The 25,872-nt window shown below is 32.6% G+C and overlaps 1 protein-coding gene across 1 annotated transcript; it reads left to right on the forward strand.

Moving 5' to 3' along the window:
* The first annotated feature begins 731 nt into the window (after positions 1–731).
* On the forward strand, positions 732–25,872 carry LOC126879239 (uncharacterized). The gene is made up of 5 exons (XM_050642292.1): positions 732–837; positions 8,470–8,581; positions 13,134–13,318; positions 15,701–15,808; positions 25,663–25,872. The coding sequence occupies exons 1-5, from the start codon at positions 830–832 to the stop codon at positions 25,853–25,855; spliced, it is 606 nt and encodes a 201-aa protein (XP_050498249.1). The 5' UTR covers positions 732–829; the 3' UTR covers positions 25,856–25,872.

Raw genomic sequence — 25,872 nt, forward strand, 5'->3', positions numbered from 1 at the left:
GCCAAAAAATTGTTTATAATTTTAAAATATTCCTGAGGCCGCTTAAATAGTCCAATTTCAATTCTGTAAAGTACATTAGATAGGTATAGTGTCTTTTTATGAAAAAATCGTAGTTATTCTTATGCATCATAATTATTGTCGTTATTATAGCGACCGTAAATTTTTAATTAACAATTCAGTTGTTGCTAAATTGTTCATTTGATTTCCATCAGCTTCTGGAATTATAATCTATACAAAAAGGGATTTTACATTACCAAGTTATTTAATTATTGATTAACAATTACTTATCTAAAATTTTAGTTGAAAATTAAAGATTTTGTTGGAAAAACTCGCTTTTTACGGGGAAAGTTTTCGTCGAAGTGAATCGGGAGAAACACGTCTCTATGGTGAATTTAATTGCGGTGAATTTTTATTTGGGTGTTTTTGGTGTAAAGTTAAAATCTTTGGAGTTATAGAGCAAAAATTGAAAAAAACACGATTTTCGGGCGCCATTTTGTTTATAATAAAAGTAGCACACTATCTACGGACTTTGCATACCTATATTATTAATACATACAATAATAAGATTCGATTCCAGCAATAAAATTGCTGGTAAATAACTTTTCCCAAAAATGGCCTATTCTCCGATAATTAATCAACCCAGACTATAAATGGACACCCATTGTATTGTATTTATGTTTAATTAGAGCATGTGACAAATACAATGTATCGAAGAAGTTCAAATTAATAAGAACCTCTATGTTTACTTAACCAGTTAGTTTTTTCCGTTAGTTTTGGTGTTGAATTTGTGGCAGATGGTTACGTGACTAGATTTACTGGTGATTTAGTGATGCTAAAGTAAGTTTAATTTATTATTTTTTAATTAACAAAAAGATTTTTAGGCGGTAAAATTTCTTTAAGTTCTAGTTTGTATAAGGACTGGAAAATTTGACTTTAACAAGTAAAATGTCGTTGATCAATATGTTGCTGCTTAAATTAAATGTACTACTTATAGTAGGGGAGGAGGCTTTGGGGACTTATTGGGTTGTGAAGAGTAGGTCCTAAAACCAAAAAAGTTAAGTAAAGTTTACCATTTTAGTGGGGACTTTTGAATAAGTGTATTTTGCAGTTTTTCAATCTGACGTTTATTTTGCGAAATATCGCGGCATTTGTATTTAAAATTTTAAATTTACTCCAATCCCTCTCCATGGGGGGTCATGTTTGGTATCTTTCGGTAGATTTTTAAAAAATATTGAACACGTAATTTTTAGTTTTTCGATCTGACGTCCATTTCGCGAAATATTCGCTTTTTTTTTGTGAAAATTTTGACTCGCCCATTTCCGTATGCTCCGCTCAAATCGTCAGATTTTTGTAATATACCCTCTTTTGCATGTACTTAACTTACCTTATCTTAATCTGACAATTTCGAGTATTTTTAAGGTTAGATTTTTTTTCGGGCCCTCCTGAACGAACTCCCTTGTGTTAAGAGCCAATATATGGAAGAGGTAAATCTGCAGGGTACCACATTTCTCCCCATATGATAATCTGACGCGCTCGAGTAACTGCAAAAATCCCCGCTTGGGCTCCCCTACCATTATAAATATTGTTTCAAAAGTTATGCATGACCTAAAATTCTGCTCATTTCCATAGTTAATTTTTTCTTGAACAGATTAACGATTAACGAATTGAGCTAATTTTTTTATTATTTTATATTTTTCTATAGTATTTACAAAGTTGTGTAAAAGTTTTCTCAAAAAGTTTCTTCTCAAAAACTTCTTTTTTTTACTTATACCGGGTGGAAGAAAAGATATGTTTTTTATTGATTCGGTACATGATTGTTTGGTTTGGTTGAAGGAGCCAAGGGAAAATCCAATGAATAGATACAAAAAAGAATTTGGCCTTGGAAGTGGAATAATATTGCAGTTTTCTAAACTTATTCCTAAAATTCAATGCGATAGGGTTATGCCTCATTGCTTATATGCTGATAATTATTTCACCTCTATGAAACTAATTGATTTTTTAACATCGAAGGGAATAGGTTACGTAGAAACCATACGATCAAATAGAAGAGAAGAGTGTTCATTGAGTGTTTAATTGCAGACCAAATATTTGACTTTCGTTTTCAACCAGTCGTATAAGATCAATCAGCTCTGCTTGACTATTTGCAAGAAGGGCTGTGTCATCTGCGAAACGTAGGTTGTGTATTTTATGATCATTTATTGAGATGCCTTTTTCCCATCCTTCAAGTGCTCTTCTCATAATATGCTCTCCATATACACTCACTGGCACAAAATTGCGCCACCCAAAATTTTTGATTAAGTTTGACAATCAATAGCTTTATTATTTGTACCACGATTTTCAATATTCTTGCATCAGTTTGTAGGTACATGTATTGATGTCGTTTTTTATTATTCCCATAACAAACAATTTTTGCTTAGATGGCATTATACGAGGGTGAATGGAAGCGTTGTATTTTCTCTTAATTTAAAAAATTCCGTGGAAACAATTTGAGGGCCAATTTTGTTTCATACTCTTTTGTATTATCCTGGTAGTATCATTAACGTTTTGTTTTTTGGATTATCCAAATATCTCTTTTCTTGTAAGAGCTGTAAATAAAAATACTGCTTTGAAGGTTTTTTTAATTAAAGATATCAAACTCACTAAAATTAACAAAACAAGACAAAAATAACAACAAAACCAAACAATTCAATAGCGGGTATGTCCACCCCTTGCAGCTATTTGCAGCTTGCGACTGCTCGCAAGCTGTTTGACATCGAATAAAGATGTGTTATCCTTGCCTCGGGAATAGCCCGATATTCCTCTACCAGGGCCATAACTATACCAAATTTTCTGGAGCCCCAGGATGACGGCGAATAGCTTTTTGAAGATATTCTTCTTTAGGCGCGATTCGATTGAAGGTAAAATTGTACATAAACCTGCGCGCCTGCGCACACAGACAGTATGTAGTTCCTTGCTAGTCTTTCAAGATAGGTGTTTATGTATCTGTATCCGTGCAAATAAGTCATTAAAAGAATATATTAGTGTTTTTAGTAAATGTATTATTTATTATAATTCTTGTGTTTTTGGATTTGTGTTTCTCTGTAGTAAAATAATAAAATATTTACATTATTTGACGCCGTGTTGTGTAATTATATCCGAAACTTACATGTCAATTAGAAGGACCTCGCTGGTGTAGTTGCTAGGGCGTTAGCTCCGAGATTGGAATGACGCGGTTTCGAATCCTGGGCGATTCATATATTTTTTTTATTTTTGGTTGTTTTAATAAAAATTTTTTGAAAGTGGTAGATAAGAAAGTTAGTTTAATTTTTAAATAAAATACAAATAACCTGTTAAGTATATTTACTTCGTTGAAATTACCTATATAATAGAAGAATATCTTCTTACGTGCATACAAAGTACACACACATTCTTTTTTTTTAATTCATCCCATAAATACTCAATAGGATTGAGATCTGGGCTGCATGCGGGCCATTCTTATCTTATCAATTCAACGTCTATTTTATGAGGCAATCAGTGTTTTTATTTACAAAAAATGGTACAGCTCTTACAAAAAAAGAGATTTTCGGATAATTCAAAAAACAAAATTTTAGTGATGCCTCCGGGATAATATGACAGGACTATGAAACAAAGCCAGCCCTTTCATTTTTCCACAGAATGTTTTAAAGTTAAGAGCAAATACAACACTTCCATTCACCCCCGTATAATGCAATGCAAGCAACATTTTTGTGTTACCGGAATAATACCAAACGATAACAATACATGTACCTACAAACTCGTGCAAGAATCTTGAAATTCGGAGTAAAAATAATAAAGTTATAAATTATGAAACAAGCAAAAATTTTGGGTGGCGGAATTTTGTGCTGAGTGTATATTGAATAATTGTGGAGATAATATACATCCCTGTCTGACACCCCGTTCTGGATGAAATTCGTTTGAAAGTGTGTCAAGCATTTTAACCATTTTAACTGATCCAGTAGTGTGTTCGTATACTTCAGTTATAAGCGAAATAAGGTGTTGGGGTACGCCTACTTCTTTTAGTATTCGCCATAAGTGTCTCCACTTGACCCTGTCAAACGCCTTACGATAATCTATAAAGCATATGTACAGTGGAATATTGAATTCCCTAGATTTTTCGATTATCTGTCTTATATTCAACAGGTGTTCTCGAGTACCTCTACCTTATTGGTAAATCCAGTTTGCTCTTGTGGAATTTCTCTTTGAAGGAATGTTTGTAGTCTCTCATTGATTATAATATGTAGCGTTATTCTACTGGCATGTTGGTAATGCAGAAATTTTGCCTATTACAGAACAAATATAAAATCCAAAATATGGTATTGGCCTTTATGTATCTGGGTTTTTGATGTCTCCATACAAAATGCTTGGTCAACTTACCGTAGAATAAGACAAGAATAAAAAACCGCTAAACGCCGTAAAAATGAGTGGCGCATAAAATATTCCAACTACAAAAGATCTGATATGAATGTTACGTGGCGCGAAAATGGATTTTCATTTGATGCAAAACAAAATTCTAGTTTTATTTTAAAAGATTTTTCCATAATATTTGCTAAATTTGAAGTAAACGCGCCACAAAAGAGTAACTTTGATACAGTTTGAATTTTGAAACTCTTTTGTGGCGCGTTTACTTCAAATTTAGCAAATATTACGGAAAAATCTTTTAAAATAAAACTAGAATTTTGTTTTGCATCAAATGAAAATCCATTTTTGCGCCACGTAACATTCTAATCAGATATTTTGTAGTTGGAATATTTTATGCGCCACTCATTTTTACGGCGTTTAGCGGTTTTTTATTCTTGTATCAGGAGTTTTTCAAAGTTATTTATAAATTAAATGTATGAAGTTGAATGCAATGTTCCTCTATTACACGTCAAGCTTTATAAATGGTCACCTTTGTTGCATTATCTCCCAAATCATCTAGTGTACATTCGATGGATATAGATTTATTAGATGGATTATAGATTTTTTTCTATTCGAAATAGATTGAAAAAAAATATATTGAGATGGCCGGTAAATGAAGTCGGATTGCCCGTTGCCAGATCAAATTTAGCGTCGTAACCATTACAACTCATAAACCATTTGGGGAATAATCGTTAATTGGATTATACTTTTGTTATCTTAATAACTTCTAAACGGCTTAACCGATTTTGATCAGTAAACATGAGTTTGAAACGTATTGACTAGTATCTGATTAATCTAAGGTAAAGTATGATAACTGAAGCTATTAGGTACAGGAATTATTGAGCTTTCGAAACCGTTTTTTCCACAGGAAATAGATTTTATCATATTTATGAATCCTATAACCTAAAAATTCGAATTTTCCCGGATATGAGGTATACATCGTTAGATTCGTCTTGAGTCCTTCTACAAACGCTAAGTTATTGGCACAATTCGTACGTTGAAATGTTGAGTAATTGTCGAAAAACCAAAATTTTCAAAGTTTAGTTTTTCAGTTTTTCGGCTATAATGACTCGTGTGTATGTCTGATCCTGACGGCATTTGCCGTTCTCCTGCCTCTTCTTGATCCGAATATATATACCCCCAAAAAATATGCCGTTTTGTACCTACCAAGTCCTATAGCTGGCTTATGGGTGGTCAAAAGTCACAAACTACACCGGTTCTAAATCGGCCCTGACCCTCTCTTTAAACACAGAAAAAAATATCAAATTGGTTTAACTTTCAAACACATATACATACATATCCACAAACATTTTCCCTTTTTTAAATAAAAATTGAGTCACATTTCTAAGCTCTATAACTTTTGAATGGTATAACCGATTTTCAAAATTAGACATGCGTTGGAAAGGTAATGATCAGTTCTATTAGAAACCGCAAAGGTTGGACAAATTTTTAACTTTTTGGGAGCTTTGGTGACGAGAACGAAAAACAGACCCTAAATAGGAAGGGCCGTAAAATCTACACCCTTGGACCAAAATCGATGGTTGACATATAAATTTGTGAGTCTTTTCTGAACTTTAAGATGGGAGTTGGCCCAAATTTCAATTCAGTCAGATTTAGAAAATCGAAAATTTTGTGTATATATAGTGTCGCGTGTAGGGTGGTGTGGGTGTGCGCCATTGGCGAGAACTGCCGTTCTCTGGCAATGTTCAAAATTAGACATGCGTTGGAAAGGTAATGATCAGTACTGTTAGGAGCCGCAAAGGTCGGACTTAAATTTTCGAAGTTTTTGGGAGTTTTGGGGACCAGAACGAAAAACAAATCCAAAATAGGAAGGGTCGTAAAATCGACACCCTTGGACCAAAATGGATGGTTGACATATGAATGGGTGAGTCTTTTTCTAAACTTGAAGATGGGAGTTGGTACAATTTTCAATTCAGTCAGATTTAGAAAATTGAAAATTTCGTGTATATAATAGTGTCGCGTGTAGGGGGGTGTATTTCTGCGCCATTGGCGAGAACTGCCGTTATCTGGTAATCTTTCCGATATAAAACTAACAGCTTCGATAACTAATAAATCGAAAACTATTAATTTTATCAAAAAAATGTGTAATGAAAATTTTTTGTTTATAATTAATATTTTTACCAGCATTTGCGGTCAAAATATAAAAAAAAATTCCACCCTCGAGATGAGGTGGCAACCACCCCATGGCAAAAGCGTCTTTGGGCATCATATAGATTTTGATCCTTGGACTATCCACTACTTATTGTCAAATTTTTAAACAAATCTATCCATTCTGTAAAAATTGCGAAGTGAAAAATTTCAGTTCCTGGACTAATTATACTTTTGGAGCTCTATAACTTCTAAACGGCTTACCTGATGTTGATCACTAAACATGAATTTGAAACGTATTGACAAGTAGTATCTGATGCATCCAAGATCGAGTATGATAACTGAACGTATTACAGGAATTATTGAGCTTGAAAAACGGTTTTTCCCATAAGAAATAGATTTGATCATACTTATGAACCCTATAACTTAAAAATTCGAATTTTCCCAGATATAAGGTATACACCGTTAGACGCGTCGTGAGTCCTTCTACAAACGCTCAGTTATTGGCGCAATTCGTAGGTTGAAATTTTGAGTAATTGTCGAAAAACCAAAATTTTCAAAGTTTAATTTTTCAGTTTTTTGGCTATGGTGAGCAGTGTATATATCTCAGCTTAATCGCTTAGGCGCCATTTGAAAGCTTAACTTAATCCTATTGATTTGGTGTATCTGCGGTTGTCCTGTCTTTCCTTGAACCTAAGATATATACGCCCAAAAATATGCTATTTTTGTATATACCTAGTCCTCTAGCTAACTTACCAGTAGTCAGAAGTCAAAAATTAGACCGGTTCTGAATCGGCCCTCACACCCTCTTGAAACACAGAAAAAAAAATTCAGATCGGTTTAACTTTTCCACACACATACATACATACATACATACATACATACATACATACATACATACATATCCACAAACATTTTCCATTTTTTAAATAAAAATTGAGTCATATTTCTGAGCTCGATAACTTTTGAATGGTATAACCAATTTTCAAAATTAAATATGCGTTGGAAAGGTAATGATCTATGCTATCAGATGCCGCAAAGGTCGGGCTTAAATTTTTGAAATTTTTGAGAGTTTTGGGGACGAGAACGAAAAACAGGCTTTAAATGGGAAGGGCCGTAAAATCCACACCCTTGGACCAAAATGGAGAAGTAACATATGGATGGACGAGTCTTTTCCTAAACTTTAAGGTGGGATTTGGCCCAATTTTCCATTCAGTCAGGTTTAGAAAATCGAAAATATCGTGTATATAATATAGTGTCGCTTGTAGGGGTGTTGTGCGCCACTGGTGAGAACTGCCGTTCTCTGTGGATACATTATCCCTGAACGATTGGAAATGGATTTGCTGCAGTTTCGTCTTAATATAGGCAAAGCCTTGTTGACGATGTTCGGAACTCCTCCTCCAAGAAGACCTGGTCCATCTCAATCTTCCAAAATCAACATTACACAAGATGTTGGATTCGACAACATCGGCCATCTTATTTCTACCCAAGAAAAACGAACCCGATGCGACCTTTGTCACTCAACAGCCAATAAAAAATGTAAATGTAAAGTTGCCATACATAAAAAATGTTTTATTAAATTTCATAGTAATACGCAATAATTTTTTTATATTATTTTAATATCAGTTTATTTAAAATACTTTTATATTATTTAATAAACCATTCCAAACAACGTATTTTTAATCTTTTTTTTTTACATCTTAACTGCCCAGTGTTGCATTTTCGCAATAGCCAATCATCAAAAAATTGAAGTTTTTCATTTTTTAAACATATATTTTTGTTAATTTTGTGACTTTTAGAGCACAATTTTTCAAAAATAAAAAAAAAATAAGCACAAATAGTTCTGGGCATGAATGGGTTAATCGTGTCCATAATTTTATAAAAAAAAAGAACTCAGATTTCATAGGAAAATAACGTTAGAACTGATACATTGTCATGTTTTAGGTTATTGTGGGTATGGATAATTTTGCTAACAGAATATGAAGTATATGTTAGTTCTTTGGAAGTCCTTAATCCGTACTTCCAATATCCAGGGGGCTCAGATCCTTTTATGGGGGTAAGTTCTTTATACTCTAGTATTAGTTTATATTGATAAATGGATTTCATTGACAAAAAACTCAACAGCAAAAACATTTATTTTATTTTTTTACTCTTTACCTGATATTGTTACTATTACCTAATAACTGAATAACCAATAATATTAATTTACAAATTTTAAAAACTGCTTATCTAAGCGTTTTCATTAATCACTTCAAGTTTTCCCTAAAAAAGCGTGTGGTATTATTTTACTCGCTTAAAGCAAAAATTCGAATCGTTGTTTCCTTTTGACCCTTTTTGAAGATGTTGTATTATCAAAAAGCTGCATTGTTATTACTTCATTAACCTTCGGATGACCAAGGGGGTAAATTTTGACTCCAATGTATATTTTTATTTAATATATTCACAAATCCATAAAATCCTTTATAAAAGGTATATTTACTGTTAATAGATATATATATATATATATATTTTTTTACCAATGTTTCTTAGGTTTAGGTTCATAAAAAAAGCTTGTCTATGATGTTATGACCATATTTATTGATATATTATCCGACGTTTCGGCAGGAAATCCATGCCTTTTTCAAGGATTGACTAAAACAACATTTATTGAAAGCTACAATACAATTTAAAAGAAAATCAACTTACCATGCAATCGTAAATTTAGTTTTGAAACAAGTACACAAATAGACGTCACAATTAAAACAATGTTAAAATGTTAAAGCATAGGAACGGACCCACTAAGTCATTGCGTTAAGAGAGTAATGAACTGTGTCAAAAATTATTATGGTGTTTATTGATGTTTGATTTTATGTTAAGTCAAAATAGTTGTCTTCGTCTCATAGGCGTGCTGAAATATTATATAGTTAATTTTAGATTAAGTTGAAATATACCCTATTAAGGTTTTTGACATCCCGTTTATCATTGACAGCTTTGTTATTTTTTTTAATTTCTATGGACTCTAGCAGTTCCCTCTTCTTTTTGTTGGGTTCACTTTTTAGGATTTTAGTTTTATCGAAATCAAATTTGTGTTTCTTTTCGTTTTCATGTTTTGTGAGGGCTGTAGTGTTATTTTTGTCATATTTGTGAGACCGAATTCTAGAGTTTAGTAGCTGGCTGGTTTGTCCGATATATACCCCATCGCAATTTGAACAAGGAATTTCATATACAACATGTGATTTTTTTAATTCATACCCACATCACCTCATTGAAAACACCTTCAAATCACGACTACATACATTTTACAACAACAAAAACAACAACAAAAATAATAAGGAAAAGAAGAAATATATGTCTTTGCCTTACATACAAGGGTTATCTGAACAACTTTCAAATCTCCTAGCCAAGCATAACATTACAGTTGCTCACAAAGGATATAATCTCTTGAAAAGGAATTTTACTAAACTTAAAACTAAAACACCGCAATCAAAAAAATCACATGTTGTATATGAAATTCCTTGTTCAAATTGCGATGGGGTATATATCGGACAAACCAGCCAGCTACTAAACTCTAGAATTCGGTCTCACAAATATGACAAAAATAACACTACAGCCCTCACAAAACATGAAAACGAAAAGAAACACAAATTTGATTTCGATAAAACTAAAATCCTAAAAAGTGAACCCAACAAAAAGAAGAGGGAACTGCTAGAGTCCATAGAAATTAAAAAAAATAACAAAGCTGTCAATGATAAACGGGATGTCAAAAACCTTAATAGGGTATATTTCAACTTAATCTAAAATTAACTATATAATATTTCAGCACGCCTATGAGACGAAGACAACTATTTTGACTTAACATAAAATCAAACATCAATAAACACCATAATAATTTTTGACACAGTTCATTACTCTCTTAACGCAATGACTTAGTGGGTCCGTTCCTATGCTTTAACATTTTAACATTGTTTTAATTGTGACGTCTATTTGTGTACTTGTTTCAAAACTAAATTTACGATTGCATGGTAAGTTGATTTTCTTTTAAATTGTATTGTAGCTTTCAATAAATGTTGTTTTAGTCAATCCTTGAAAAAGGCATGGATTTCCTGCCGAAACGTCGGATAATATATCAATAAATATGGTCATAACATCATAGACAAGCTTTTTTTATGAACCTAAACCTAAGAAACATTGGTAAAAAAATATATCAAGGTTCAAGAATTAAACTCAAACTATATATATATATATATATATATATATATATATATATATATATATATATATATATATATATATACAAATACATGCGTCTAGCCACCAAAAGATGTACTATCAAGCTGGATATATGGTTCATCTCCCAGTGTATTATCACAATGTATTTCCTAAATTTTGCATTGTCAAAACTACCTTTTATAAAGGATTTTATGGTTTTTTGTAATAAATGGTATACAGCCAACTACAGGAAAATTTTTCCTCGTGGATTTTTTTAAATTCAGAAATATTTTTCAGAAATTCTGAAATTTTTAACTCACTATTTTTTTATTTGACTTTAATATCATTCTAGATACCCTCATATTTTGCAATAAAAAGAATTCCCTATATTTTACAAAAAAAATATTTTCGGAATTTGGGGTCAAAGACGAACTCCCTTGGCCTTCCATGTTCCAATTTTATATTAAGTAAATACCGTCTACTATGTGGATTTTTTTTAAGAAACATTCCAATATTGAAAAAAAAATTGTTTGTTAAACCTGCGGCGACGTAAATTAGTGTATATTTTAAAATTTCTTTAGTTCTAAGTTCATAATGATGATTCCTGTTTTTGTTCTGTTGTAATTAAAATATGTTTTACTAATGTTTATTTATAATTTATTGATACAATAGTAACATTAAAATTACGAATACATTATTTTATTTCTTAAAACAACTTAATTTTTTTGTCAATTGTCATTTTTGACTTGGGGACATTTTTGACACCCGTTGCTCATCCGTGTAACAAAAAAAGGTTGGTCATCGGAAGGTTAAATAATTCTTCTCTTCTTTAACTTTTAGCACCTTCAGATCTCTATGAAGGTGGTCATTGTAAAAAAAGCAAGGTGCATGAAAAATGCACCTCAAGACCACGTTTTGACAAATAGAAGAAAGTGTTACCAGAATTGAAGACAAAACAAATATAATATCAAATGATCTAATTATACTACAACTATAAAATTAACAAAGTAGGGGAGAAAATGACATCAGAGAAGAATTTAAATAATAAGAGGGAAGAATTAAAAAGTTGAAGAAGGAGAAAAAAAAGAAATATATTATAATTAATGAAATAAATCTGTCTAATAATATATAGATCAATGAAACGGAAATAAATATAATATATAAATATACAGAATTGGAATCCAACAAAAGTAAAAAACCGTTACAGGAACAGATCTGTAAAGGTTGAAATCAAAAACGATACAATAAAAGGTGACATTATAAAACAAGCAAAAATTAAAGGGCACGAACAGGTTTATAAATGAAGACTTCTCGAATGAAATATTAGATCAGAGATCTGTATCTCCTTGTGAGATCGGTACTCACCAGAGGGACCGCAGACGTTCAGATACAATTAGCATCTCTTTGCAAAGACAATGACGTCGACTGTGCAAAGTAACAAGACACTTACTCAACACACACACTACACACGACACTAGATACCTCATGTTGTGACTGGCTGAATGACATAAAGTCCATGCCATTAAAAAAAAAGATCTGTATCTATTACAATATCTGAAATAAGCGAGAGAGAAAGGATACACCGGCTACATAAGTAATAACAACATTTAAAAATTGGGAAAGAGTAGTATGCTATTCCTTCATAGAATCAGTCTGTTATTACATGCTTTTTAGTTATAAAATATGCTTTAAATTTTTGTTTTGGTTTTGGGCAGTGGGAAAAATATTTTTGCATAACAAATTCCAAAAAAAAAATTATAAAAGTTGTGGTAGGGGAGCCCAAGCGGGGATTTTTGCAGTTACTCGAGCGCGTCAGATTATCATATGGGGAGAAACCTGGTACCCTGCAAATGTACCTTTACCATATATTAGCCCTTAACACAGGGGAGCTCGTTTCGCGAAATGAACATCAGATCGAAAAACTGTAAACTACACTTATTTAATATTTTTGAAAAATCTATCGAATAGCACCAAACACGATCTCCCACGGAGGTGGGGTGGGGGGTTACTTTAAAATATTAAATAGGAGTCCCTATTTTTATTACAGATTTGGATTCCTTACGAAAAAATAAGTAACTTTTATTCGAAACATTTTTTCGAATTATGGATAGATGGTGCTATAATCTAAAAAAAACCATTGTTGGAAATGGAAAATTAAATTAAAAATGGAAAGTCCCCACTAAAATGGAAAACTTTACTTAACTTTTTTTGGTTTTAGGACCTACTTTTCACAACACAATAGGTCCCCATAACGCTCGAGTGACTGCACATTTGGCATACTTTGCTCCTCTACTATGACCAAAATAAAAAATTAAATAATCAGTTGTTAAAACGTATACCTTTCAAATTAACTTTTAGTAAGAATTTTTTAATGCCCATGAAAGGGTTAAACGTACCTACCAATTAAAAGTACCTTTTAGATTTTAGTAACGGTGGCAGTTCCTGTTGAAGCCGGAACTCCTGGAGAAGTTTTACTGTCAACCCTTTTGGAAGCCAACTATGTGATTCCAAGTAACCAAACTCGGTTTACCTGGCCACCCGATTACCCTGCAACTACTTCAGAAAGGATGTTTTTATACAATTTATTTAAAAGAAAAATTGAAGAGTAAGTAAAGCAAAAAACTTTAATAATATCTCTAATCAATCATCATCATCATCATCGTCATGGCATCTACACTCCTAGCGGAGTGATTACCGTCCTCTTTGGGCTCTTCCGATTCATTTGTCGCGGGGAATCTGTCTGCATTAACATTTTGGTTTTACAACTGATTGTGTGACTTATTATATACTCTACAATTTTTCTCTATTCGTTTCTGTTTTTGCTTATGGTTACCCATTCTCTAACTCCCAACTTCTTAAGGTACTCGACTATCTGGTTCTCCCATCTAGTTTTGGGTCTTTTTCGTGGTCTGCCTAATACAGCTCTCCATTTGGTAATTTTCTTGATAACGATTTGTGGATTTCTCCTTTCTATATGTACCATTCATCTGAGTCTCTGTACCTTGATAAATCTGACGATGTCTTCTCCTTTCAAAAGTTCTCTTACTTCGTGGTTCATCAGTTTTCTAAATTCATTATCACCTAAGTTTAGTGGGCCTGCTATCCTCCGAATTATGGGCCTGCTATCCTCCGAATTATTTTTTTCTCAAGGATCCTCAATTTTTCTTCATTTTTCTGTGTCAGACACATCACTTTAGCAGCATATGTCTAATTTCTGCTCTGTAAATTTTCAATTTAGTATTCTGAGTACACTCCTAATATTTGAGGAAGAATGTTGTATTTCCAGTAGGTTCTGTTTCCAGCCTTGATTCTTTCATTGATTGATATGCTTCTATCATTAGTTCATTTAACTGAGATCCCAAGATATTTAATGTGTTCAAAAAGGGTCAGACAAAAAGAGGAACAACTGGGTAAGATAAAAAACAAAAGTAGAGGATATCACAACAAAAATTGCCAAACTAAAATAGACCTTCGCAGGACACACTCCTAGACAAAAAGACCAACGTTGGAATGCCACAATACAACATTGAAGACCTTAAGAAGGGTGAAGACCAAGAGGAAGACCACAGATGAGATGGGTAGATGATATAAAATCAATAGCCGGAACAAATTGGAATTATGTTGCTCATCGGTGCTATCGGTTGCTATCGGTGGAAAGAGTTAGGAGAGGCCAATGCTCAAATATAGCGACAGTACGACTAGATCATAAATTCTCAAACCAACTCAAGACCGAGAGAGGTGTTAAACAAGGATGCGTGTTGTCACCTGACTTATTTAACATTTATCGTGAACATGTCATGAGGATGGTTTTAGAAGGATGGGCCGGTGGAGTAACAGTAGCTAGTAGGAAAATCTCAAATTTAAGATTGGCTGATGACACTACACTTGTAGCAGCAAATGAGCAAGAAATGTTTGATCTCCTGCGAAGAGTTGAGTACGAAAGCAATAAAGATCGTCTAAAAATCAATAAAGCTAAGACAAAAATAAGGGTGGTCGACAGATTCGACACTATTCAACTGACTAACATGTTTCAAGAATACCAGATAGCAAACACCTTTGTCTATCTCGGGTCTAGTATAACTAAAGATGGTAACTGTGAAGCAGAAGTTCGGAGACGTATTGGTATGGCAAAAAATGCGATGAGTCGCTTAACTAAAGTTTGAAAAGACAGATCCATCTCTCAAAATATCAAGATGAGACTGGTGAATGCCATTGTATTCTCAATATTTCTATACGGAGCAGAGACTTGGACTCTTCGAGCATGCGAGCGCCAAACAATTGATGTCTTTGAGATGTTGTGCTGGAGAAGAATGCTGCGAATACCTTGGACAGCTCATAGGACAAACGTTTCCATTCTAAACCAACTCAAGATTAAAAAAAGGCTCTCCACAATATGTCTGCAACGAATACTGCAATTCTTTGGTCACGTGGTTCGCAGAGGTGACAACAGTTTGCAGAGATTAATAGTTTCTGGAAACGTTCCGGGGAGAAGATCAAGAGGACGATCACCAACTAGATGGTAGGACCAAATAAAGAATTCAGCTGGAAACTCATTCTGCGAAGCTCTTAGAGCAGCTGAAGATATAAACCTATGGAGAAACATTGTTAGGAATATTGGAAGAAGTCACGATTCTCAGTAATGAGGAAACGATAAGAGATAGAAAGAGAGAGAGAGAGAGATGATCAAACTTGGATGAGAGAAGGCTAAGAAGAAGAATCTACTTTTATAGCCTTTGGTGAGCTTGCGGCTGCCTTTTCAGACTTTGGCTTAGGTGTCTTTATTTTTTTTTGTAGGACTGTCTTCACTTGATTCATTCTTTTTGGTTTTTTCTGTCTTTGATGAGGCTGTTATATGGTCTAAGACGAAGAAAACTGGTTCTAGGCATACTTTTTTTCAACAGTTTACTTTTAAATTTTGTATTTACATATTTAGAATTCTATAATAAACATAAATTTTATATCATTGCAATAAAACATTATTTTTTAGCTTTGGGTTCCCTGGGCAAAGTTGTCTGCTAAGGGCAATATGTGAATCAGCACAAATGAGCAGCCAGCATACAGGTCTCCTTGGGGATATTCTTCATATCCTATTAACGTAAGTACCTTTTTTAAGTACGAAATTTTACTTTCAATATTAAAAATATTGAAAATAAAACTTTATTAGAACTAAAAGTTTAATAGGTCAGGAAATAAAATTCGAAATTATTTATCATCTGAGTGGCGAAATACTCGACAAGGGAAATCTAAATTGCATTTCACGTCCTGTCATTCACCGTGATAATAATTTTAGCGAACTATTTCCTTTAATATCCACCAAAGGTGAATAAAGTATCAACTAAAAGAAAAGAAAAGATGGTTCAGATTTGATTACAGTACAGAGCCTCCACTATGTGCTTATACGTATTTCGGAATAACCGTTTCCTCATCGGAACACCTGGGTAGAGGCACTGAACTGAAATCAAATCCTTTCATCCTTTCCGGGTAATTATCAAAATTTTTCGAATTTTTTTTCCTGACTTGTTAGACTTTTGATTCATAGATGGTGCTAGTAGCATCTTTGATAATTATTTTGAAAATTCCACACCTGTAATTTTGAACCAATCAAAATACGTTATTTTGACAGATCACCATGGCAACGGAGGTATTTTATCGGAAATTTTTTGCTCGTGGGGTACCCAACAGCGAATTATAGTGGAAATTTTTTGACGTTTACAATAACAGAACATTTTTGACAGACTGGTTTTTATTTGTTTACATAATTTAGTTTTGATTCATTTTCTATCACTTGTAGTTACTCAAAACTTATGTAAAATTGAAGAATATACTATTTTCTATCTTGAAATGGTATTCCCATGCAACTACAATGAGTAGAAATTACGAATTTGAAAGCCTAAATAATTGCTGACAAAGCTATGGCGCGCTATTAATCTGTTCATGCAGCTTTGGATTTTCAAATGCAAATTTGGTGTGGAATTTTCTTACCGAATACCACGCGAAGTCAAATTAATATCCGGAAATTTTTTTTTGATCATGAATATTTTTAGAAAATTTCCGGAAATAATTTGACCTCTAGTGGTATTACTAGTGAAAATTTTTTGCTCAATTAGTAATCCAATGAAATCAATTAATTTGTGGTCATCTGATTGAATACAACCAATAAAACCAACATTATACTGAAAACAGATCCCATGGGCTGTTTTCACTCAATCATGTAGCTATGGATACCTACATTTCGTTTCATTTCGATTTTGACATTTCAAATATTCAATATTTCAAAATGTCACGATTTGGTTGTAATACTGATGAGAATATTAATGAAATTATCGAATCAAATATACCAAAGAATACTGTTTACAGTAAAAAATTTGTATGGAAAGCGTTTATGGACTTTTGCAATGATAGAAAATATGAATTAGATGGAAATCGGACGGTGGAAGAATTGGCGTCCAAAAGAAAACCAAGGAAAAAAAAATTACTAATCACTCCAATAGATCGACCGCGGTCAGTTGGTTGGCCAAAAGTGGTGTTCAAGAGCAAGAGCTTATAAAAATTACGGGTCATAACAATCCCAACTCAATAAAACCGTACTTGAACATTGACGAAGAACATCATAATAAAATTATTAACAGCATGCGTAGTGGAAATACATCTTCATCAGTTATAGAAACTAACATGTCTGGATCTTCATTAAATTTTTCTAATTGTTCCTTTGTTAATTGCACATTTAAATAAATTGTTTCTGCTCTGTATTTTTTTTTCATAACCAGCAAAAAATTTTCTATCCGAATAACCCTCGAACATTGATAAATGCTCAAAAATTTTTTAACAACTTTCTCAAGCTTGTTGCTTACAGGCAACAGACCTCCGCCTACGGCGTCGGTCTGTTTCCAAGCAACAAGCTTTCGAAATCTGTTATAAAATTTTTTCGAACAATTATCAATGTCCTTGGGTTATTACTACTGATAATTACCCGGAAAGGATGAAAGGATATGATTTCAGTTCAGTGCCTCTACCCAGGTGCTCCGATGAGGAAACAGTTATTACGAAATACGTATAAGCACATAGTAGAGGCTCTGTACTGTAATCAAATCTGAACCATCTTTTCTTTTCTTTTCTTTTAGTTTATTAGAACTAATCTTCTGGTTACACCATTCGTGGCTTCTAAAATTTTCAAGCCAACGAATTGCCGGAGCTTGAAGGCCAAGGGAGATCTATCAGGTTGCATCTCACTACCCGCCTGTCCAGAACGGTAAAATTCCAACAAAGATTAGTTCCCAATACTCAGAATAGGAGTAGAACTAATAAAAATAATAAATAATCATTTCGTTGTAAACCGAAACAAAAGCCGTCTTATTTTAATTAGTTCAGAGAGCGCCAAAAGCACTCTAACTAGTTTCTACCCTTCTTAGGGTTTCCTCAAAGAGTGCATAGTTAATTTTCTCTGAACAACTAAAATTCAGGCTACCAGCCTCGGTCTACAAACGAAAGATCAACTTTTTTAATAATAATATTCTCCCTTTAAACCACTAGGGCAGTTTTGGAATTGTAGCAGGTTAGTCTGCTATTTCTTGGGTCTGTGTTATACAAAGAAGGTAATAGGGCTAGTGCTATGCTTCAGTGGCCTATTATGTACCCCTGGTTTTATTCAAGGTAATCAATTGAATATCATTTTATACGAGCTAGCACACGACCCCTATTCTAATTTAATAAATCATCAATGACATCATTACCCCCAGATGAATAACGTCACTAGTATGATATATACACACACACCCAAACTTATATGGAATCATCTGATCACCTGGTCATCTGATCATCTTACTATTTCGTACGAATTTAAAAAAACGAACACAGGAAGTCAAACAATATTTATTTTAAAGCAATTTAATAACAAATACATAACAATTAAATAAAACAATAAAGTATTTAACAAACAAATTGAAAGTTTTTTTTTTAAAGTCAATAGCATACAAAATTTTAATGTAAAACGAATAATGTTTAAATTGTTTTTATTTATCTTTTTTGTATTTTGTGGTAGTCAGTATTATCACCTCTAGTCCTTATGCAAGCTTCAGTTTGCGTGGGCACGCTCCTAATCAAATTATCAACATTTTGTTGTGGTAGGTTGCTCCATCCTTTAAGAGCAGCTTGTACTAGCCGTGCGGTTTTTTGTGGATTATCTCGGCCAGCTCTAATTTTTCTTTTAAGCACATCTCACAAATACTATATAGGATTAAGCTCGGGTGAGCAAGCAGTTCACTCCAAACAAGGGATACCTTCTGCTTCTTCAATGATGTCTGTAGTCACTCTAATGGTATGAAGAGGTCCATTATAATGCAATAAAATTATTTTTTTTCCTGTTGCACCTCTGCAGAGCCTGACTACAGGTTATCAATATACCTGTGAGCAGTTAAAGTTGATTGGATGAAAATTAAAGGAGTTTTTTTACGGATCACAATTCCTCTCCAGAACATTACACTTTCCCTTATATATTTGTGAACAGATCTGACAGTTTTCGTTCTTGCTTGTCCTCCTCGACCTCTAAGTACACGATTTCATGGGTCATCTGATTTTACACAAATCCTGACTTTTTTGGAAAATAGTACATTCTGTCAATTCCCAATGTTCCAGTTTTGGTGGTGAAGACGCCAATTTAGGCGATCAATCTTGTGCTGCCTGGATAACTCGGGAACCCATAACTGTCTCCTGCTCTATACTTCTTGGTACGAACTCTTCTTCTTATCGTTTCAACTGAAACAGTGACACCTGTAGCTTCCAAAAGCTGCCTTTGGAGCTGCAGGTGAGAAATGGTTGGGCAGTTATTACTTTTGGCGACTTTCCATTGCTTTATTTTTGAGCTATCCTAGTTCCTTTTACCTAGCATAGGTTTTGGACACAACGCCCTGTATTACGCCTAGCTCTACAGCTATGTCCCACTGAAAACATTACTTTCTCCACAATACCAATAATCTTTCCTCGTTGTAAGTTCTATAACCCCACATGAGGCATATTTTCGTTTTTGGACGCAAAAGTTAGTTTATTTATTTTCATTCAATTTGCATCTCAAGCAAATAACCTATACCGTACCGAGCTGTACTATCCGATTGTCTTATATATTTGTTTATTTTCAATAAAAACCTTTATTCTTCGCAACAATAACAAGTTTTTTCAAAAGAAATAAATATTACTTGGAAATACATGGTGATTGCATATAAGTTTGGGTGTGTGTATGCCACAGAATCATAATTTAAAAATAAAAAATTGACCTGTTTCGAGATTTATTTCCAAAATCTCCCATTCTCGAAAATAGTATATTGTGCAACAAGTGCAGAAAGGTACTAATTTCTCACGAGTTTGAAAAGTTGCGGTACGAGCGCAAGCGAGTGCCGCAATTCAAACGAGTGAGAAATTACCTTTTTGCACGTGTTTCACACTATACTTTTTCTACAAGCACAGTTTTTCCTAAAAATAAAAATCACAATTTCCAAACGACGATTAATTATAATAGTTACCTATGTGATAAATTTTAAACTGTATTTAATTAATACCTACTAATCAATTTAAATTCCTTATACCTAAATAAATTGCACAGAAATCAGTTAAAAAATTAATGCACTGCCTTAATTTTTTTAAATTTAAACAATTATTACACATTATTGACATTATATTTATGCAGTCACGGATTTACACAAAACCTACTTCATTCTACGTCTCTTGCACAGGTTGCTAAATCCTTATTGGTTATTTGATGATTATAAAATAATTAATAAGAATAAAATTGTAAAATAAAACAGTTGTAACATCCATAATTTAGTTTCTATGCTATAGTTAAATATAATAATTGTCTTATAGGTTATATATTTGTCTAAAGTTTAACCACGGATCTAAACAGAATATAACGTTACTCAGAATGCGGTAGTCCACGGATGTAAACAGAATATAACGTTACTCAGAATGAGGTAGTCAACTGTGCAGAAAAGAACTTTGCGGCACAGAAACGTCACTTTGCGGCACAGAAACGTCACTTTTCTGCACACTAATGTCAAATATCTTATACTGTGAGAAAATATCAAGTTTGCTAACATAAAACCGTGCAGAAAAGTGCACTTTGAATAGTGGTTGTAGAAAAAATGAATTTATTCCATAATTTTGGCCCTCACTGTATTAGACGCTGCTTTATAACTGTTAATTCATTTATTAGTTAAGAATAATGATAACTAATTTTAGTTGTTGATTAATTAATTTTGTTAAGAAATAATTTAATTTTGCGGAGGGACCGCAAACGTTCAGATAAAATAGCGTTTCTCTGTAAAGATTATGAAGTTGACTTTACCAAGTAACAATACATTTGCTTAACACACAGACGCACACACTCACTTCACATTGCACTATAACTTGTTTGTAAAACCAACTGTACCATACCAATGGCCTTTGTTGTCGAAGCATTTAAGCTCAAAAAAAATTAAGAACCTTGGTATTTTAAACCGTTTTTATATACTTGGCTTGGTTGTTGTCACGGTCTCCGCAAATTGTGTAATCCATTTTAAACATAGTTCTAAGCTACCTAGGTACCTGAAATTTTCAGAATAGCGTAGAACTAGCTAACAATGCAATATTTAATTGCTATTATACAGGGTGAGTGATTAGTGAGGTAAAGCTCCGTAGATCCGTTATAGTAATGGATAGCGATAAAAGTTAATAACAAAAATTGTAGCCAACTTAACTTCAATTAGAAAATTAGTTAGAATGTTACAGGGTGTTCGATAACATAGTGGCAGATCAAAGTTATGTTTTTTTTAATGGAACACCCTGTATTTTATTGTATATTCGAAATCTTCTTAACTTCTCCATTACAAAAATATAAAGGTTTAGTATGTTATACAGGGTATTGACAAAGTTATAACTAATTTTGTATGAAAATCGTAACAAGTTTAACAACCTGTATAAATAAAAATAAGCACAACGGCAATGGTTTATTGATGCCATATTTTTTACTTTATCGTACTATATACGTAGTATAGTATAATAGATAAAGTTATAGGATCGTGCAAAAAAATTTTTTTCAGATTTCACTTTTTTTCGACGTTTTGAGCCCCCTTGAGTCTAAAAAGCAAATAAAAAAAACATGTCGGAAGTATGTACGTACGTACGTACGTACGTATGTACGTACGTATGTCGCCACCGCCCAGCAAAAACTACTGGACCGATTTTGATGAAATTCGGTATGAGTAAGTTTAAGAGAATTTTGTCGAGAAACTAAGCTTTTAAAAAAAATCTCTCAAACGGGGGCCGAAATAGGGGGGTTATTTAGGGCCCATTTTTGCAAATTTTGACAGAAATAAATGAAATTCAACTCAAAGTAAGCTCATCGATAGGTAAATAAAAGTACGGAATTTGACATTTCCAAATTCAAAATGGCGGCCAACATGGCCGACCGCCCCCCCGACACATTTCCCTATCTATCTAAAAAGTTTTTGAAGATAAGTTTAATTTGAAAAAGTCGTTATATAGCCTAAAGATGAGGCTATAAGAAAGATGTTATCGTTTTTCAGAAAAAGTTACGGGTTGCCTATATTTAAGGGGTCAAATTTTGACATAAATTTGAACTAGATTTTCTCAAAAATGGCTCCAAGGAATTTTTTTATTTTTTGTTATATTTTTGATATCCTATCAGTAAATTGAATGACATTAGTCATATATCTTAACTCCCCATAGGAGGGGAGTTATGAATTTTTTATAAAAAAATATTCGAGTGCCCGTAACTTCCTTCTTAATAGAAACTAAAATTTGAAATTTTGCAAACATATATGGTATTTTATTATCTATTATCACAATAAATTTTACCAAAAACATGGCTTCCGGTTGAACCGGAAATGAATAAAAAATATTAATTTTTTTGATACGCCCTGTATATTTTAACACATTTTCAAAGAATGCAAAATTACCTTTCCAATGACATAAAATTTATTGCTGTAGCTCAAAAACTCGAAAAGTTACGGTAAATAGAAATTTTGCTATAATCTTATGTGTCCTCTCTCACGCGTTCATAGCAGAGCATTATTGTAGAGCAGTCAATGAGGGTATTTGGCTCCGAATTCCATCCTACTACATCGATGTACTTGATATTTTCACAGTAAGTAGGGAATAGCTCAAGAAACAAAATCTACCCTATATACTATGGCGCTTTTATCTTGGGGCGGTTCCCACTTCTTCAAGGGGGTGGAAAATTTGTTGGTCAAAATAAGCACGGAAGTGGCTGAAGAACCTATTTCTAAGCAAAAACTGGTCTATACTTTTTTTTGAGAACTCAATACTTTTTGAGTTATGCGTAGTTGAAAATTGGCCATTTTCATTGAAAAATGACACCTTTTCGGACGGATTTTTTGTGAATACCTTAAAAACTATGCATCGAACTAAAAACTCTATATAAAACATTTTTTAGATTATAAATAATAAAGAGATTCGTTCCTTCGTAAATGTTCTATTTATAATACAAAAAGAGATATGGTAGGTGAAATTAGTTTGTTTTTTGGTGCATGCTCAAATTGGTGTATTCAACTTGAAATAACAGAGGAACGGTAGGTTTTAGGTGTATAATGCTACCAACACCTTTTGTAGTGTTTGAAAAGGCCTTTAAAACGAGCACCGTTAAATGTCGGTTACTTACAAACTAAGCGAGATATGGTGCAAAAAATATAATGACTAATGTACTTTAAGGAAAAATGAAAAGTATATACATTTAACTCCCCATCCACCATAATTTAAATGCATTGTTTTTCTTCTCAATACCTTTTAATATAGTGTTATTTCTACTTTCAAAAAGTTAAACGGGTTTAAAATGAATGGTTTTTTTAAAAAATGTGATCAAATTATAGAATGAATTTTTAAATTTTCTTAAAAATCTTCCTTTTTCTCCATGTAATTCGAAAATAAAAATATTTCACCCCTGAGAAGTGGTGGGAACTTCCCACATGATAAAAGCGCCATAGTATATAGGATAGACTTTGAATTAGGAGATTGGGCTACTCCCAAAATTTCATTAAAATCCATGCAGTAGGATAGAATTTGGAGATAATATCTTGTTCTTAATCTCGCGCATTGACTGGCGTAATCGAAATAGAATGAAATGCAAATATTGTAAACTATTAATTTCTCAGAAAAATGAACTAATTTGAAATGAAAGTATGACTATAATATTCTATTGATTTATGCAATAATCTACACATCTATAGTGTGTCCCCGAAATATGGCATCGAACATTTTCTCAAATGCAGGAATTAATGATGCGTAGAACCATAAAATACTTTTAAGTACAGTAGGTGTTTCTAAAATATCAAAATAACGAGTAACTTTGTTATTTTTATAGAATGCCAATATCTAGTACCATAACGATAATAGATCGGCACGATAAAGTTCTCGGGCGGCCCTTCCGTCCAGCGTTTTTTATTTATTGTCAAAATTTTCATAAATGTTCGGTATTGCTAATTTTCTTTATTTTGAATACATGGTGAGTCAAAACGCAAGTACATTATTTTCTCAGTGATTCTTAATGAAACACCCTGTATTTTATATCACTATCGAAAAGTACTATTACCGTAGAGATATTTTCATTTTTCAGATCAAATTATTAATTACGGGTCTAAATCTATCCAAATTTTAGGTAAGCCATGACTGAATTGTCTAAAACTGACAATTTACGATTACCGATTATCAATCTGTAATCAAAGTTGACTACAATCTTTGTTATTACCTTTTATTGCTACATATCTATTACTATAACGGATCTACGGAGCTTTGCCCCACTAGTATTTGTTATTTGTTATTGTTCTTATTTATGATTCTTGTAAGCTTTGTCTATAAAATTGTTAAATTTTTCATGACAATAAAGCATATTTCTATTCTATTCTATTCTAATCAATTACCTTTATGGATAAATCGATTTTTTTTATTTAAAACTATTTTAAAAATTTGACTAATGCAACGATATTTTAAAGTACGTTAATAAATCGATTTCTACAAATTGATAGTGGGTCAGTGGCATTAGACTGCAGATCGAGAGTTCCCTAGTTCGAACACGGCTGTTGCGTATCTTTTTTTAATTTTTTTAATAATTAATTAAAATTTTTTTAAAAGTTGAATGGGTTGCATATGTTAGTCCATATTAAATGAAGTAAAGAAACACAGACTTACTCACAATCATTTAATAATACTTCGACGACCGGTTTCGATCTCTACACTATTCACATCATCTTCAGGTCGGCGTTACAAGTAGTTAAATGCTACAATTAACGAAAGCCAGAGTTAGAACATTGTCTGGTTGTATTAAAATGCAAATAGAAGACCCAAAAACTTTTGAAAAGTATGCAACTGTTGACATTTCAGAACAACAAACTGATACATACGTATGCACACATATGAGAAACAAGTACTCATAAGCACGTATAGGCACATAGATGCATGCGGTTTATGACTATTTGTTGAAAAGTTAAATTTTAAAATTATTAAAAGCTTTTTATTAATTAAAAGTAGATATACTTAACATTCATATTTTATAAGTTAATTATTATATATAAATATTATATATACCATTTTAAACAACCGTGGTATTATAAAAAGTACTTTTTTATACTAGTGTAATTTTTAGAATTCTAATTTTAACAGTTAATACAACTACTAAAAATTCATATTTTATTCTTTCGAAACAGGTTGTGTCCTCCTCTATATAATAAAACCGTGTTATTATGAAAAGTACCTATTTTTTTATTATAGTATAAATTTTGGAATTTTAAACATTTTATATCGTCAAATTATTTTATTATCTCTCCTATAAATAATAAAAACGTTTTATTATAAAAAAGTACTTTTTGATAAAAGTGTAATTATTTAAGTTAAGATTAATTTATTTTGTTAATAATTTCAATGGTAACAAACAAGTATTTAATTTTTTAGACCATCTAGTTCCAAAATGGAGGAGCAGCTTGTTGAATACGAAGAAGCTGAACGCCAAGGAAAAGAAAACACATGTGAAAAATACTATAAGAAATGCCCCCATAGCATATTAGACTCCATTACCCGAGTCACTAACATAGTAGATTATGAAGCTACCAAATATTTTTCAAAAAATATTGTCAAACTATTTTAATAAAAGATGCTGAAAAT

This window comes from Diabrotica virgifera, chromosome 1, assembly GCF_917563875.1.
Source record: "Diabrotica virgifera virgifera chromosome 1, PGI_DIABVI_V3a".
NCBI lineage: Eukaryota > Metazoa > Arthropoda > Insecta > Coleoptera > Chrysomelidae > Diabrotica > Diabrotica virgifera.